This window comes from Colletotrichum phormii (genome assembly GCF_030913505.1).
Source record: "Colletotrichum phormii strain CBS 102054 chromosome Unknown BDP81scaffold_1, whole genome shotgun sequence".
NCBI lineage: Eukaryota > Fungi > Ascomycota > Sordariomycetes > Glomerellales > Glomerellaceae > Colletotrichum > Colletotrichum phormii.
Window position 1 is genome coordinate 1852213 of NW_026851443.1, and position 17247 is coordinate 1869459.

A 17247-nucleotide genomic window follows, 5' to 3' on the forward strand; every position below is an offset into this window, starting at 1 on the left:
CCGCTCCGAAGCTGACGATCAATCTGTTGCTCCGCCATAATCTGAAGTGGGTGTCTACGACGATGTATGTACGTCATTCGGCATCGGCAGTGCATCGCCTCGCCTCACCATTGAAGGGCTTTCTATCTGGGGTCTGAAGCTCTAGACCGACAGAAGCAATCGAAGCCATGCTCGATGGCTCCAACTGGGCCCTAGTGACCACTGACATGGCCTTTCGGCGGAAAACAATGTGCCGGGGAAAGAAGAGGGTAAAAGTACTTCACAAGAGAAATGCAAGCAATTGTGTGGGAGAATACCTAGCTGGAGTGCGCATCCCCCTGGCTACCAGCCAGGGGAGGCGAAGGAGCACGAACAAGGGTCACTGGGCTTGTCTCAGAGAGGTAATAAACAACGCCCCCAAATCCAGCCATCTGGGTGCTCACAGACTTTTTTTAGCTTTTACGATCCCTCCAGCTCATCGTCCAGGGGGCTCATCATTGGCATCGCACAGAGGGGGAAAGCAGTAGAGCAGGACAGGGTCTCTGTATCGTCCTCTCAATTCATTCAGTCAGCTGTATTCTTGTCTCAGCTTCATCCGCAACCCGAATGCCTGCGGCCCCGATCGGAGGAACTCAAATCGTAGATGATACTATTGAGAGGAGGAGACGATGGATTAAGTCATGTCGATGACCCCAACTGCTCAGACCCGCCCGACATTGAGCAGAAAATCGAAACGAAACGGGTCACAGTGTGGGCGGACACATTGACTTTTCCAGACACCGGGGCCGAAGTTTTCCAAAGCAGAATTGCAGAATGAAAGGGACAGTGGCATCCAGCCATGCCAAGACTCTCTTGAGGCTCGATGCCCGATCACGTAGAGTGGGAGACATGGCTTGAAAACGAGGTACAGCAAACCAGTGACGATGAGGCGATACGAACTGACATGAGGTGAAATACCTAGGCAAGTACCTACCGTATGTCTGCTCCTGATGGGGTGTGAAAGAGAATGGAAGGGCGTGCTTCAAGCAACCCCATCACTGCCGCGAAACAGACGAGAGAAAACGAAGGGGTGGGAAGAATGGGAAGGAGACCAACAAGCAAGCTCAGCACACCCCCATTGCAGTCTTTCCCTGGCTGGGCCGGCTGCTTTGCTTCCATCTCATTCATCCCATCTCATCCCATCTCTCGTCTGTCTGTCCGTCTGTCCTCTCGAGACACTCTGCTGAGCCATATTATCTCTCTCTCCATACTCCGTTCCCCTTAGAACCCGAGTTAGTGAAAAGAGAGAACCGCCCGTTTGCCGCGATTTTCGGTATATCGACACTTCAATCAGCAACCGTCTATTATCTCTTTCCACTCGACTCACACCCTACCTTCCCATCGACCTTTACTTACCCTGCGGTTATCCGCACTACCAGCTCTACCGTCCAACTCTCGCCAACAATACCATCCCAAATCCAAAGCTCTTCTACGCTTCTACATTCCAGAGTCCTGAAGGCGAACCCAGCGCAGGGCACCTGACAAGACCTGACTCTGTGCTCGCAAACTAGCCCCGGTTATGGGGTGTGAGCAACTTGGCTTTGGCTCTGCTGCATAAGCCTCTCCATTCTTACCACCTTTGACTCTTCTGTCTTTCTCTTACACACACACACACACACACATACGCGCACACACCTTCGGTCTCTTCTCTCTCTCTATCTGTCTACTTCTCTCCAAACACCTTGTCTCGTCGTTCTTACTCGGGATATTCGTAAAGTGTTACAGGACGCACTGCGGCCGCGGCGACTTGTCTTCCGACTTAATCGGCCAATTCAAGTCTTACTCGCCTTCCTCTGAAGTCGTTCATCTCCTTCCCTTGCCCTCCGGCTCAGCAACAATCGGAAGGAAAGATACATCAGATACAACTACCTCACCCAAGTCGTCGTATCTCACACCCCCTTGCCATCCGCCTAGGTATCCTGCCTCCATCCATCGTCGACGCCAACACAAGCACAAGCCCACCCTCCATTGCAAGAGAGACACTCGATCGCCCACTCACACTCAGTCTCTCACACCCACGTCAATGTCCACACCCATCAATCATCTGTCGCCTGCATCTCGTCCATTCTTGTCCACTACGCCTTCTTTACCAGACAGCCGGTTGCCAACCAGGGAACCCCCATCTTTAGACATTGCCTTGCAGATCGCTGCATAACGTGCCTCGTTCGGCCGGGTGTCAGCTTCAACCTCATCTCCCCAACTCCAGATCCAGCTCGAGGTTCTCGACGTCGTTCAACATCCATATCCGTACCTTATTCGGATTCAAAGCTCCATCTCGCAGCTCCATTCCGCTACAGTCGAACCCGTTCCGCTGCGGCCGCTACTTTACTCTGCCGGTGCCGCACTTTTACTCTTTTGGCCGCAATCCTCTTGCTGGGCTGCCACGCGCATTGGACCGGGACAATCCTTTTGGAGAAGACGAACTTGTCGGCAGGCATTGAGCCAGTTCGGCCTCTTCACTTACTTTTTTTTTTTTGGAGGTAAAACCACTTTTAGATTACATCTGGGTCTTTCTGGCGCGGTACGAGGTCCAGCTTGTTTCTCTTTGGGGCCATCTAGCCGCACTTGGATTGAATCTGCCCTACCTTACTCCACGGAACGGATACTTCCTCGACCACGGCGCTCTCTGCCGGGTTCATTACTCTTTTGCTCTGCATTACACTACAATCAACCGTCCGGTAGTGGTACTTGTTGGGCTCCTCTCGCTCGCCATTGTCTCTGCCACTGGCTTCGGGTCTTCTTTTTTAGTCTCATCCGTCCCCTCCTCCCGGCACAGACTTCCTTGGGCTTGGTCTTCCTGGCTTCCATCATTGGTCTGTTCCCCTTTGGATTAGAAGGCAAGTGCTTGCTTGTCTCTTTTTTCTCTCTCACTCTGGCAGCAGCTGCTTGTCTTCCCGCCTCACCTTAAGTTCCCGGGCCTCACTCTCACTCGCACACACTCACACACACACACACACACATATTTCCAAGTATCAATGTCACTCACTCACTCACACCCACGTACCTAGTTACCCCCATTTTAGTCCAGGTCTCTTTGGATTATCGTTGCTTTTTTTTTTTTATCTGCCCTCTTATTACTTTTTCTTCTCCCCTCACTCCCTACTAACACCCTTCCTTTAATTCTGATCCTGCCAGCATCGACCCATATCTGCATCCCTCCCATGTTATGAGACCAACCCCGAGACTACCGTTCACATCTTCCTCCACACCAATACCCCGAACCCGCCCCATAACATCTCTCTCATCGTCACAAGCTTACCCAGTTCTTCCCTGTCAGGCAAAAACAGAACCCCCTTCCCCTCTCCAAGGCTACATAGACTCGCGTCTAGCCTCGCAGCACTAAGCTACGAGCAGCAAAAGTGGTCCTCGGTCTTGGTCCATCCACATCACGAGCCTCACCACAAGCCCCATATCCCCAACCCAGCACACGGCCGCACAGCCTCTTACGGCTCAAGGCTCAAGCCTCGGGTCACCAACCTCATCTCAAGACCAGATCGGCCCGCCCGACGCTCGCTCTTGCTCTGACGAATCGCATCTTGCGTCAAGCCGACTCGGTGGTCGCTGAGACCCTGGTGCGGCTTCATTGCCCAAGCAGATCGCGCAGGGACCGGCTTGTAATGTTTGGACATCGTGGTGCATGCGCCATCTGGGATCTTCCTGGTATCAAACCTGACACCAGTTTGACAACTCAGCGCGATATCCACCCCATTCGCTGGCTTTTTGTTTACCAAAATCTAAACTTCTCTGACGACTCACAAGACACCAACGACTCGTCGCCAGTCTTCGTCTAGTCTTCCCGAACCTTCAGGCGTCAGGGCATGAAGTAGACCGGCGCTAGCTTCGCCGAGCTGGTCGCGACAAGCAAGTCTGAACAGTTAACTTCCTTGTTCTCCCCATCCTTTACTCTATCCGCCGTCTTCCCTCCCAATTCAATTCATAAAAGCCACTTCTATTACCCGCCGCCCGAGAAATCTGCCAGCCCATCCCGTGCTGCCCTCTGCCCGGCTCGACATCAGACAGAACCTACATCGGCATCACACATCAGGCTCTCCGACCCCCAGGTCCAAGTCAACGCTTCCTTACCTTTGTCTCTTTTGACATCTTGCATTCCATCGGCACCGACCTTACCTCGCAAATTATTAGACTCGCGACGTTACTACCCGCCGGTGCCGCCTGTTCGAGTCCTGACCTTCCTATTTTCACTTCGCGACACGTCGACTACTTGTCTTGCTTCGCGGAGGCATATACACCTGGAGGAACCAGCTCCCAGCGTCGTCCGTTGTCGTCGGCAAAGAAAATTCGTCATACGCCACCGACTGGCTATTCTCGACGCGCTAGTCCCGGAGGAAGACAAGGCAAGAGAGAGAGAAACGCAATAGCGTTTTAACGGACTCCAACACGACAATTGGACGGTCTTGTGACCGGTCCGACGGCCCAAACTGGCCTTACTGTATACATCGCCAGCTCCGTTGCCGCCGGCGCATACGGTAGGCTTGCCCTCGGAGCCGACCGGCGACCAAACCCCTCGTGGGATGGATGATCCCAATCGCCATCGGAGGCAGAATGAAGCGCCCATGCATCCCACCTCCAACCCAAGATATAACGTACAACAGCAACAAGACCCTTTGCAGCAGCGCCGCACCATGGCTACAGGTTCGACAGAGCGATATAACCGGCCAGCGCCGCTCAACACTTCGCCCTCGCAGGCGCGAGGCATGGGAAGCACGGGTAGTTACAGCACGTACAATTACCAAGAGCCGGTAGCAGGCTCTTTCAACGCGCCCATGGCGACGAACACGATGCATTACCCCTCAGGATATAGCCAGGACGGCCGTCCGGCGCAGAATTTTGGTGGATACAACGCGGCCATGACAATGGGATACGACAACTTGACTGGCGCGACGGGCTCCGTTTACGATAATCAGGCGCAATTCCAACGGCAGCCTGCAGCTGCTCCGATCTTGCCGACGGACGTGTCGACGTCGTACTTCTCCAATGACCCGAGCAGTAGCACAGGAACCTCCAACCTTCCCCATGCGCAACCAGCGAGCGCCACGGCGACGGCATATCAACAGCCACAGATGGCCAACTACCAGGCGAACATCCCTAACGTGGCCGGGATGCCGCAGCAGACTTCGAGTGCCGACGTTTCAATGGAAGAGCAGGACTATTCTGCCACGGGCGGTCTGGAAGAAAAATGGATGGAATACCAGTCTGCGCTGCGGGGTGTCTTTCAAAATGTCCGCAATGGTGTCCTAGAGAGCGCCAGCCAGTCGCTGCTGGATGTGTCAAACTGGCTCCTGACGCAGGTTGTCGATCTCGGTATGTTGGGTCTTTTCCCCCCCTCTTCCCTGTTACTCGCGCCAAGCTTTGGATTGGAGTTTCGAGTTCGTCTGGGTCAGGTTTACTAATAGGATGATAATTCACAGGCCTTAACCTAGACGACCAAAATTTGCATGGAGACCGAATCAAACTCTGGAACGACTTCAATCACGCGTGGCTCTCACTATTCCTGATGCAGAAGGATTTGATGGAGCCGGGCAGACAGCTGCAGCGATCGCAGACCTTGGTCCCCAAAGAAGGCTTGGAAAAAATGGGCAAGGAGCTCGTCCGGCTCTGCGACGGCATTGAACGACACGGTCTGGTCGACTACCAATACGGAGTGTGGGAGCAGCAGATCATAGAGAGTAAGCCCCACGCGATCCCAACCTTGTACGCTGTGTGAGGGAAGGCATCAATGCTGACAGCTCCATTACTAGTCATCGAGGCTTGTCTCGACCAGTACGAAGCAAACGAAGAGTCGAGCGGCAACGGCGGCGGCGCAGCTCAAACGGGGTCCGGCTCTCATCAAGGGAGCAGATAAAGGAAGACTTGGGGTTAGTCGGCTGCTTCGCCCTGAGATCAAATCCCAAGAAACGAACATCTCAGGGCAATGTCTAGATGCCCGTAGACGTATTCATGGTGGCGCCTGGGCGGTCGGCTTTTGTGGGCGGCCTCATCTTATTCTCTTCCCCCCCCCCCCCCCCCCCCAAAGTACATTCTCGGCATTTGGAAACGTCTTGTCACGAGAGACGGAGGCCTAACACGATGTTACGCGGATTTTGGAGTTCTTCAGGGAGGATAACTGCTCTCATCATCATTCTCACCCATTCCAACAGGTGGTTGGGCAGGCATCAGGTATCTATGTCAGCATCCTCAATGGGCTAACCATTTGTGGTTTTCTTCTCTATTTTTTCTTCTTCTTTTCCTCTTTTTTCTTAACATATCTCTCGATACTTTCTTTTTCTTCTTTCTTTGCAGGATGTCTCCGCTCTCCTGCCGGCGCCCTGTCCATGTGCTTGTAGGCCAAGCTTCGGCTAGGCTGAACCTGCCAAGGTCAAATCGCAGACAGGAGACGGTGGTACAAACAGCTAGGATGACAGAAATCCAAAGACGGGGAGAGAGATGTGGGTGGCGGGTTTTGGGCTTCTTCTTTTTTCCCCAAGCCCAGGGGGTGTGTTTGTCTATATGCGGTAGGGGGGGGGGGGGGGGGGGGGGGGGGGTGGTGTAAAGAAAAACCTAAGGGATGGGGATTTTACGGAGGGACGGTCATAGATGGGCGTACCAGGAAAGCAATTCGGGAGGAATGACGAACGATGAAATGCGCGGCGCGGATGGCCCACCAGACAACGCTCAAAAAGTGAGGCCGGATACTCGCAAACGAAGGGATGAGAAACAAAAACGGAAGGAAAAAAACTCGGAATCAAAGAGAAAAAAAGGGCATCCGAGTTGCGCGTCTGTGAGAGTGTGGGATGCTGGTTGTACGTATGTACGTGTGTATGTCTCTCTCTTGTTTTCCCTGTTGTAGAAATCATGTATACCTATGGTATTGTAGTAGATCAGGCCTGGATGCTCTCACGAGCTTTGCGTCGTTGCGCAAAAAAATTGGGTGGTGGGGTTCATCTCTTGTTTTCTTGTTCTTGTTTCTTCTATTCGTTTCTTCGGGTTCTTCTTTTCTCCCTGTTTGTCAGTTATTTTTGGTTTTTGTAGGACCTTTTTTTTTGTTCTTCTTCTGCCCGAAGTAACTTCGGCAGCTGTATGTATGTATGCACGTACCTGTCTGTACCTTGTTACCATCAATCAAAAGAGACGGATGATGCATAAACAATGATGCGCAATGCGAGGCAAGGCAATAGCAATGCCACCAGATGCCGGTCCAAGATGCCGTGCAAGTATGCAAGATACGCCCGGGGTGTGATATGCAAAGAGAATAAGAAAGAAAAAAGGCAACTAGCGAAGGAACAGTAACCCAGCTTTCTGCCCAGCCAAGCCAGCTGTGTCCTTTCTTCATAGTTGATTGCTTGCTTGGTGTAATAGCCGGCCAGCTCGGCGTTTGAAGACTGTTGGACGTCGAACATCTGTGGTTGTTGGAAAAAAAACGCTAGCCTCGGCCGGCGCCTCACCGTCGATCTTTCTGCCCTACGCTTATTTGATAAGAACAATACTGGGCAATATGCGGGCAAGGCCCCTTGAACATGGCCTTGTAAGCCTCATGCGGGTGATCAAGTGGCGGGCACACACCACGACGCAGTTTCGGGGGAGAGGGGTGGGCGGCGGTCAAACCGACCCACCGCCGCCGCCACGCGAGAAATGCGGGCTCGGAGGCCCGGGCAAATGGATTGGAGGAAAACAGTCCGGGGCAGACGTCGGAGAGGGGGGAGGGATGAAGGGAAGGGAGACGTGGGAGTCTGGGAGAGAGGGGGAGGGGTGGCATCTGATCGCAAAAGTCATTCCTGCCCAATCGGCCTGTCTAGGGCTGGCTTTGATAGGCGGTGTATGTGCCTTACCAACAAGATTGACTGGTCGGCCTGAAGATGACGACTGTGTTAATCTGCGCCGATCTCCCGCCTTGGAGAAGGAGGCTAGTGACGCAAGATGGAGAGCAGTCTACTGCAAAAGTCCAGACCGCATCGAACCTCTGGTTGGGCCTATCAGCCCAAAGTTGAGACTTGACTCTTCTCCGCAACTTGGGAAGCTTTGTAGACCCTGGAAAAGTAGGCCGATCTTAGCTTTACACGGAAATGTGTCGGCTCCTCTCTCCATCCAGCTTCCAAGCGCCTCTCTTTCTTTGCGTTGCCCTACAGTCAGGCAGCAATCTCGACCTGACAGTGGTTATGAGAGAGGCAGCGGTATTCGGGGCGTGTGTTTTGTCACCCTCAGGTTGCCACGCTCGGGCTCGTTATTATAATATTGTCAGACAAGAACTTTCGTCAAAATCGGTGGGTCAGCAAGACAGCCGTATATTCCCAGGATTCCGTTTGTGGCCTGTGGGTGAGCGCGGGAAGCGACATCTGCAAGACACCTTTTCTGCAGGGCATCGCAAGTTTTTTCTTTCTCATGTCACTCAGCCGTTCCCTACTTACGCGTTGTTGGACTATGGGTGGCATGGGCGTTTGCAACTTGACAAAGCTAATGCAGGTTGATGGCTGAAAGTGTGGCCTCCCACTTTCCGCCTGTTCACACTTGCTTGCAGCTGCAAGACGGGACCAGGCCCCTCCAGCTCGCAACAGAGTGACAAACGGATCGAGGCTTGCGAATTCAATGGACTGGACGTCGTCCGACGGACCGGATTGCCCCGCGATCCCCGCCAGTCTTGATCGTCAAAAATCTGTAACACGAAGTTATATTCGTACATGCTGGAAAAGCAAGGTAATCAATATTCATATTGGTGGGACCAACCTTGAAAGCTAGAAATGATTGAAACACGGCAACGTATAGGTCAATTTTGAGTAGAACAGTGCTGCAATGTGACAAGTGACCAGGACCTTGCATGAGGCTGGTCAAATGTTTGGAGACGAGCTCTTGATTCGGTCTTATTTGATGACTCTGGAGAGTGAGGGATCATGGGGTCCGGCTGCTTGGGACCTTCCGTGTTAGTGCGCATTGGTGCTGTTGCTTATTGGTCGCACATATTGAGTTATCTGTAGTGACATATTGAAGTATTAGCATACACAGTAAGAAAGACAGGCGGACATATCTGTGAGCTTAGCAATAGCTCAGCCTTTGGCTAATGTTGTCCCAAGGCACGGAACGACCTGACTGGAACAAGCAACGAGATTGCTGCTAGACGAGGCTTGCTTTGAGGCGGAGTCGAACAGGGAGTCGGTATGGCGCTGTCTCTGATCCCCGAGGGACGGGGCACCAAGTTGCAGATCGCGGCACGGTGGGCAGTGGTGGTATTTGTGTTGCCAGCAAGGGTAGAGAGATATTGAAACACGGCTGAGTTGCTATCCTTGTTTCTGTGCTGAGGCAAGGCTTTCTACTTGGTACCGAGAAACATAGCAGCCAGAGCCTGGTGTAAAGCAGATGCATTGCTTCTGCTGGGTGTCAGTAAGGAATCCAACTTTCGTTTTGACCATTGATGGAAAGTGTTTCGGTGATAGAACAAGTACCAGCGGACGCCTCCAGCCGGAACTAGGCATGTCATATTATGCGTCCCTTTTGGTCTCTGAGCCCTGGATGCGCGAGCAAGCCCATCCCTACTTGGCCACAGCAGGTGTCTCGCCCCTCGAGCCCAGCACTCTGGACGGCGGGCGGGATCCAAGTAGCGGGAAAGACGCAGATCTCGGGTATATCCTGTGTCTGGCCGTTCAAGCATGATAAAATAGGCGCCGGCTGGGGAGTAAAGATGCAAAGGGCTACATTGCTTGACCCAGATGAGTCTAGCAGCACCAAATGTTAGCAAGCATACCTTACCTCGACTTCTGGCCCTCCCCTTTTCCGCCCTAAATTTTCCAGTGCCACGGTTGGAATGATTGGGGGGACAGGGTTGAGACTTGCATATCTTTCCTCTGAACTGATTTGGAAATCTGACCTGTCACTTTCCCGAACGCCCTGCAGCTCCACAGCAGGACGTGCTAGAGACAAGGAAAAGAGGTCCCTGGTGGTGGACAGACATGATCTGATCACCCATGTAGGCAATCAGCACGGTGGAGTTTCGCCTGTTGTACCTGTACATGCCCTGGGGCACTCGTTCGATGATCCGGCATCATTTCAGTTGGCCACTCCGCACCTCCGTGTATCCGTAGCAGCGACGGCGGCTCCGGCAAAGCCGACCTGGGCCCGGTTTTGGTGGGTCCATCCCGTCCGGCTTCACTCGAAAGCTTGTCCCCTCCTCGCCCGTAGCGTTTGTTTCTCCGGCGGGCTTGTCTGTTAAGCCTAGAGAGTGCAACGCTGAACTTATCAGAGATTCTTGATCCGAAAGCCTGCAATTCTGGCTGCATGTAGCGTGCCTACTCTTGGAGTAGAGCTGCTGCGTAGAAATTGCACATGGGGTGGCGTCGTACACGATATAAGAGCAAGAGCAGTTGTCATCTGTTTGGCCCAGAATATGTGGGATGGTATGGCCGCATAGATTTCTATAGATATGTACACCTGGGTTTCCTAGACACGGTAAATCAACAAGTAGGACATGGTTCTGAAGGAAATTCAATGGCAGTTACATGGAGAGTACCTAGTGACACACTGTCGACTCTCGATGAGCCAGTAGCTTGGGCTCGCTGTCATACGCCCTTCCGATCGGATGCTACCGTCGACCGTTCCCTCGGTAAACCCTATTTCGGCTACGCCCTAATGAATCAAGCTTTCCTTCGTCTCGAGCAATTCGTCGTGGTCGGTCTGCTGAATCCAGGTGCGATCGACAGGTCCGATGCGGGTGTAAGTCGACCTATCGTGAGAGTTTGCTTTCAGTGAACCACTTGACCGCCGGTGTTGAGGAGAGGCAAGGAGTGCTGGGGACGTCTTGTTCATATCACTTCGAGTGGCTGAACAGACGATATCGATATTTAGCGGAGCTGTTCTGATCAATGCGGGACTTGGACATCGTGCTTTCATCCAGTCTGTTGGTTCGTCCGAAACGACTGGCCATTCAATGCCCTTGGCGGTTGACCTGATATACCACCACTTGTTGATTGGCGGTAGGCAAATAATCTCTCCTCGTGGCGAAAGGCCGATGTGTTGTTACAAAGTAGGCATGTCAGTGGAAGGACTGGATATCTGTCTCGACTGGACCGCTTACCTTTCTCCTTAATCAGGTCGGAGAGAATGGTGGTATAATGTGGTGATCGCGCAGATGAGTACGGTTGCTGGAATGTGACAGACAGCCCGGATACTTGGGCCATCTGATATAATCGGAAGTTGATGGTGTTGGGACGACAGGTGATAATTTGGGATGAAGCATGACAAGACTTGAGCTGGAATGGAATTGAGAAGTGCAAACCCAAGGGCGGAGGTCCGTTAACCGACTGGGCTGCGGGGAGGAACTAGCAAGCTTGCCGATGGGAGGAAGGTGCATCTTTAGATGGCAACGTATGAGGCAGTGACGGTCCACCAAGCGGTCCTTCCCATCTATTCCCCAGCAACATTGTGCTATGCGCGTGTGTCGTCGTTGTCGTCGTTATTTGGATGTGGCAATCCTCGAAATGCAGTGATTCATTGATTTACTTGAGAACGGCCACACTTCCATGTCAGTCATACTCAGGTAAAAATGCCTAGAGTGAAATCAAGGTCACAGTAACTTGATGATGATGCCTATTGCATTCGTACACAAGAAGAACGAGTTCCCTCTTCCTTTGGATTTGATTACTGAGTCTGTGTGTGAGAGTCTCACATCCAACTGGAATCCACGCATAATCAATCGCGTATCTGTCCACGATGGTGAAGAGGATTCTTGTCGAGTTCTAGTCCTGGATGCCAACGTGGTCATCTCACCCGTCGGATACTTGCTATGTTGGATCACCTTGATGTTCGCTCCTAGTTTCCAAGCAGTGTTGCCTATTTTACGACAATTTTACGACAATTTTAGCGAGACCTCGGTCAACAGATTAGGTATGTTCGAGTTCTAGCTTTGCAACGATACGTTCCGATTTGGGATCACGGTGGCATGTGCTGGTGAATACTAGTCAGAGTCAGATAAATCCCTAAAGTGCCCAGCTACTAATTGCTTAATGGCGGTGCTACCTCAGGACCCATTGTATTTTCAGGATGCGATTTCAAAGTTTTGGCAATGTACAGGAAATGAGGCCAAGGGACATATATCAAACGTCACGTAGAATGGCAGTTGGCAAAACGACCCGGGGAACTGTTATCTTCACTATCTCTATAATCCAAGTGTCTATGACAACACAAAACGGAAAGGAAGGAACATTAGACTCAATCTCATGCTCTTGGACCGATCTGTAGGTGGTCACGCTGGTCCACTGGGGGTAACCTTCAATATTCCTCTCAGCCGTCCTTTCGTCCTGCCATAGGCTGGCTTTGCAGTACGAAATTTAACTCAGTTGGCTCCAACGAAAGTGCAAATTGAGGTAAGGGATATGGTCATGACAAGCTCGTCTCCATCGAAATCTAACTCATCTCGTAATAGCAAGAGGCTCAAGGACCGTACGACGAATTTATGGTGACGGGGAGGGATGCGTCCATCCTCATCCCGACAAAAGACAAGAGACAGAGCTTCGGCTACCAAGCATGTTACCGCAGGTGCAGTACTGGTGTTTCGAGTCGTCTTGCTAGCTGCGATGCGGTCATAGGCGCCAGGTTCGCTTGAGTAGTCCATGCATGTTACACACAATCGTCTTTGACCTCGACCCAGGCCTTGGTGTCTTGTTCATAAGCCTTGGTAAAACATCAAAAGCACTGGGTGTCATCACGTTTCGATAGACTAGCATAGTTGAGCGCCATAGACGAAGAAACGCTGTTTCAAACCCGGAAATTTCAATCCAGGCCCATTTGACGACCGTGATGTCGCTCGGGGGGGTAATTTATCTCTACCTCGAATAGTGATTGTTGCAATTCATGTCTCATGATCCTGATGTGCTCGCCCACCGCCGTGTTCAACTCTAAAATGTGTCTAGAAAGTGATGTTAGCCTCTCCGGCCATGACAAGTTGAAGCCAAACAAGGAGCGCAAGTAGGAGAGGATACTCACCCAAAGTCATGCTCATGCTGACATCCGTGTTCTCCACCATCTTGGTGAACTCCTCGAAGCTGATCTTGCCGTCCTTATCTAAGTCGGCCTCCATGATGGTCTTGTCGACGATCTGCTGCAGCTGCTGGTCCTTAAGGTTGCTTCCAACCATCATCTTGAGCACAATAAAGAGCTCGCCATTGCTGATGTAACCGTCGCGATCGATATCGTACACCTTGAAGGCGAAGCGCAGCTTTTGCTCCTTGTTGCCTTTGCTGGAAAAGGCGCTGAGGCCTGATACGAATTCCTGGAAGTCGACGTCTCCACCACCATCCTCGTCAAAGATCGCAATCATTCTGTGTAGAAATCGCTTTAGCAACGTGATTCGCAGTGTCTTGCATCGGAAGGGTTTTGGCTACCTCGTGGCTAGCGGGTTGGAGGAGATCTGGGGCAGGCTGAGGAACTCATCACGCTCGATTGTGCCGGAGTTATCCTGCATGAAAGATGGGTCAGCAACATTGTCTCCTGGTGGCAAATGGGTCGCAGTTGAGCGCAACGGAAAGGGAAACAAGTCGGCCATAGAGAATACATGCCTTGTCCAGCTTCATGAAACGTTTCCTCAGACGGTCAACTTCCTCTCTGTCGACTGCATACCGGTCAGCTCCAGCACACCGAAGTCTGTGCGACAAAGAAGTCGACTGCGGGGGAGGGGCTCACAGTTGGACCCCTGGACGATGTTGTCCAACACCGTACTGGTAGTGTTGCCCATGATGGAGAAACTCGAAATCGGACTCGACTAAAAGCTGTATGGGTGCACGGTGTAGTTGGCAGGAAATATTCCAGGGTCGTCGCAGTTGAGTGGGCTTGTGTCGAGCTCGATTTCGCTAGTTCGCCGTGGGGTTCGCCTTGAATAGGGAGGTTGACAGGAGCAAGGCCAAGGTGCAGTACGGCAGGTAGTCGAAGTAAAGTCAGGCGGCCGCCAGGCGGCGACCAGGCGCCGGATTGGATTCGGGCAGCTGTACCGGAGCCCACCGCAGCGTGGTTACGCACGGGCCAGTTATAGATCTCATTGTCTGACGTACGGCCTGGATGGGTTGGCGAAGTGTCAGACGTATTACCACCATATTTGAGTTTCGGGAGGATGGAACGAAATGAATGAGTTGAAATTCGATGCATATTCTATCGGCTCAGACGACAGACCAGTGCAGTGATGAGAATAGAGACAGAACTTTGTCACCCAGGCACCCAAGGTACCGTAGCACCGCTCTTGCTGCTTTCTGATGTTGACAGATTGGGAAGGCACGTGACTTGCAGCTTCCCCTTTTCCCAGGCGCCCCTTGGGCAGGTGCCAGTCACTTCCATGGGACGTGTCGGCCAGTCTTTGCTTTCCATCTCCGATCCGTCTCTGTTGGCCCGAGCGTTCCTAAGTACCGCTACAGCACGTCTACTATTGCACGGTACCTTAAACGCCCAAATCCAAACCGAAAGGTCCTACCTTACTGCGTGGAAGCGCAACAGGAAAATTCTTCTTCACGCCAAACGCCAAATCAACGTCGCCTCATAGCCAGCAACAAATCGACCATCAATCCAAACCCAACAACCACGATTTCTATCTGTCAAAACTTCAAAATCCAACGTCGCATGACCCCTTGTATGACTTGATCGACTTTTTTCGCGGATTTTCCGCTGGCTTTCGGCCTTCGACCCCCACCCGCCACAATGTCGACCAGGAAAGTCAGAGTCAAGAAGTTGAGCGTCAAGACGCTTCTTCCTGTGCTCAGAGAGACCGATATCGATGCTGCTGAGTACGAATCTTTGACTACCGAGACTCAAATCGCGACCGGTGTCGAAGCCGCCGAGGAAACAGTGAGTCACATCTTCGTCCATATCGCGGCCAGATATCACGTGACCCACCATGTGATATGCCTTGGCACCCCCGGCTTATCCACTTCTCACTCATAGCTCGCCAGAGCAACAACAGCCACATACTAACCGCAAATCAATAGGAATACCATCTCCAGTCAATTCTTAAAGAGGCAGGCACCAGCAATGATCAAGAAATTCCAGTCCCGCCTCCTCAGGAAAGTCAGATCAACTATGATCAACTCTACCCCAGTAACTTTCAGCAGCCTACCTCTTTCATTCGCTTCTCGCAGACTGTCGAAGAATGCATTGGCGTTTCATATGACATGACAACGGAGGACGATGAGTTCTTGAAGCAGTACAATGCCACCAAGAAGACAGTCGCCTCCCAACTGTCAGAAGATGACTTTGAGCGCATTATGGAAGTGTTCGAAGACACAGCTTCTGAACAGACTCCATTCGCATCTATAGACAACACAGTGGTTGGCTATGATCTGATGGTGCCCTCTCTTGCCTCGCTCGGCGGCAACAAGCTCATGGCGCACTCCAAGCACGTCTATGAGCACTGGAAAACGCGCCGGCAGACGCTCGGCAACAAACCTATTCACCGAAGCGTCAAGTTCGAGACACATCAAGAAAGTGACGAGGCCGACCCATATGTGTGTTTCCGACGCCGCGAGGCTAGACAGACGCGAAAGACGCGACAGCGAGACGTCCAGAGCGCCGAGAAACTCAAGCGACTTCGCAGAGAACTTGAAGATGGTCGACAGCTCATCATTCAATCATATGAGCGCGAGATGCTCAAACGTGAACTACTTACCTTTGATCGGGCCATATTCGAACAGAGAGCCAAACTCAAGGAGATGAAGGTCAAGCTCGGCATCAAGACCGAGGACGACGACCTCATCAACCACAAGGTATGTCTAACATCTTGGTCTGGAAATCCAAAGACGTGTGCTGACCGAGCACAGCCTCCCAAGAAGAAGCCCGTGGAGGCGCCTGCTCTCCAGAAGCCACCTGGCAATCACCTTCGCATTGCCGTGCGGCCAGATGGTCGATCCATGGAGGCAGACTTGTTGCAGCTGGCAGATAAGCTTGCTGAGAAGGAGAACGAGTTGCGTGCAGATGTTGAAAGCAAGGTCCACAACCACCGGAAGTGGAACCAGAACCATGTGGATCTCACGCGAGACCCCCTGTCCCCGGTCAAGGAACAACGCATGGAGGCCAGCTTCCGTCCTGCCAAGACCCAGTATCTGATGACGCCTCCTGCATCCACATCTTCCGAGTCCGATGCCATGGACATTGATGAAGAACCCGAACCTGTGGCTGATAGAGGCGACATGTCGGTGTTCCAGTTCACAGCAGGCGGAGGCAAGGAAAAGCCTTCCAGCAGCCAAGCAGCCTTCCGCCGACGTATTGGCCGCTTGGGCCGTCTGTGGATTGACCGCCGGGGAATGAGTGGAATGACTACTCCGCCGAGGGTGGAAGGCGAGGAGTATACTGATCGGTGGAAGTATGACCAAGACGACGAGGACGAGCCGCAGGTGTACGAGGTGGACCCATATGACACGCGAGCTTTGAAGTTCCGCGCGACGATCCCGTTGTCCCAATATGTGTACCAGCGCCGGCAACTTCCGCACGAGGGCATGGTCAACGGCCAAGCAACTCCGCAGGTAGCGGGAACGGCTGGCAGACCTGCACTGCCGCAGCCTCCAACGCCGCAGCAGACGCAGCCGCAGCCACAAGCAACACCGCAGCAACCGCGGCAGCCACCACAGGCTTCTCCGCCAGCTCAACCTGCTGCTACCCCCTCGTGAGAGATGGTCTGGCCTTCGAGGCGCGATCTCTACTCCTCATCTTCTGATGACGTGTGTTGTATACCCCATGGTGTTTTGGTTGTCTTCCGGTTTTGTACAAAGGGCCTGGTGGCTGGCAGGCGGGCAGGCAGGGCGGTCGGTTAGGCGTGGCGTTTTGGGTTGAGATGGCTCTCATGTAAAGTAAATGAATGTAAAAGAAGAGGAGTTGGAGACCTTGTAGTCGTGGTCTACCAAGATGAAGGCCTCGGCCGGGGATGGAAGATTCCCCAAAGACAATAAAGAAAGATGAATAATGTACTTCATGCCTTCTTCTATTGGTGACTCCTATTGCCTTTTGCTCTCGTGTAGAAGCGTAGGAACGGTTCTCGTTGGCCATGGGCGCGGTCGGCCAGATCTTGGCGGAGATGACGATCGAGGTCGGCTTCCGGCGGCTGGCGGCGTCTGACTCTGCTCGAGGGGGGTGCTTCAGCGACTCGTAGCGCATTGCCTTGCCTTGTGGCAGCGGGGAGTGGGCAAAAGAAAGTACCGCCAGCTTTGTGAACTTTTATGTGCCTCAACTCGTGGTGTGTCGGGAGGAGGAAGAGGAGGAGGTGATGGTTTGTGAGGT

General features: G+C 52.6%; 4 protein-coding genes across 4 annotated transcripts; 3 read left to right on the forward strand and 1 right to left on the reverse strand.

Moving 5' to 3' along the window:
• Positions 1-4661: 4661 nt before the first annotated feature.
• BDP81DRAFT_388598 (uncharacterized protein) lies at positions 4662-5881 on the forward strand (the record flags this gene model as incomplete). The annotated part of the gene is made up of 3 exons (XM_060587151.1): positions 4662-5340; positions 5448-5705; positions 5778-5881. 3 exons carry the CDS (start codon positions 4662-4664, stop codon positions 5879-5881), a joined length of 1041 nt encoding a protein of 346 aa, XP_060451740.1.
• Positions 5882-6547: 666 nt separating this feature from the next.
• BDP81DRAFT_413208 (uncharacterized protein) lies at positions 6548-7311 on the forward strand. The gene is made up of 2 exons (XM_060589278.1): positions 6548-6792; positions 6893-7311. The coding sequence occupies exons 1-2, from the start codon at positions 6584-6586 to the stop codon at positions 7080-7082; spliced, it is 399 nt and encodes a 132-aa protein (XP_060451741.1). The 5' UTR covers positions 6548-6583; the 3' UTR covers positions 7083-7311.
• Positions 7312-12751: 5440 nt separating this feature from the next.
• On the reverse strand, positions 12752-13828 carry BDP81DRAFT_8420 (calcineurin subunit B). Its single transcript, XM_060596370.1, has 5 exons — positions 13678-13828; positions 13554-13606; positions 13380-13453; positions 12982-13316; positions 12752-12904 (listed from the first exon to the last, which is right to left on the reverse strand). The coding sequence occupies exons 1-5, from the start codon at positions 13727-13729 to the stop codon at positions 12894-12896; spliced, it is 525 nt and encodes a 174-aa protein (XP_060451742.1). The 5' UTR covers positions 13730-13828; the 3' UTR covers positions 12752-12893.
• A 580-nt stretch (positions 13829-14408) lies between these two features.
• On the forward strand, positions 14409-17084 carry BDP81DRAFT_8444 (enhancer of polycomb-like-domain-containing protein). The gene is made up of 3 exons (XM_060596376.1): positions 14409-14826; positions 14967-15740; positions 15795-17084. Exons 1-3 carry the CDS (start codon positions 14680-14682, stop codon positions 16638-16640), a joined length of 1767 nt encoding a protein of 588 aa, XP_060451743.1. The 5' UTR covers positions 14409-14679; the 3' UTR covers positions 16641-17084.
• Positions 17085-17247: the final 163 nt, after the last annotated feature.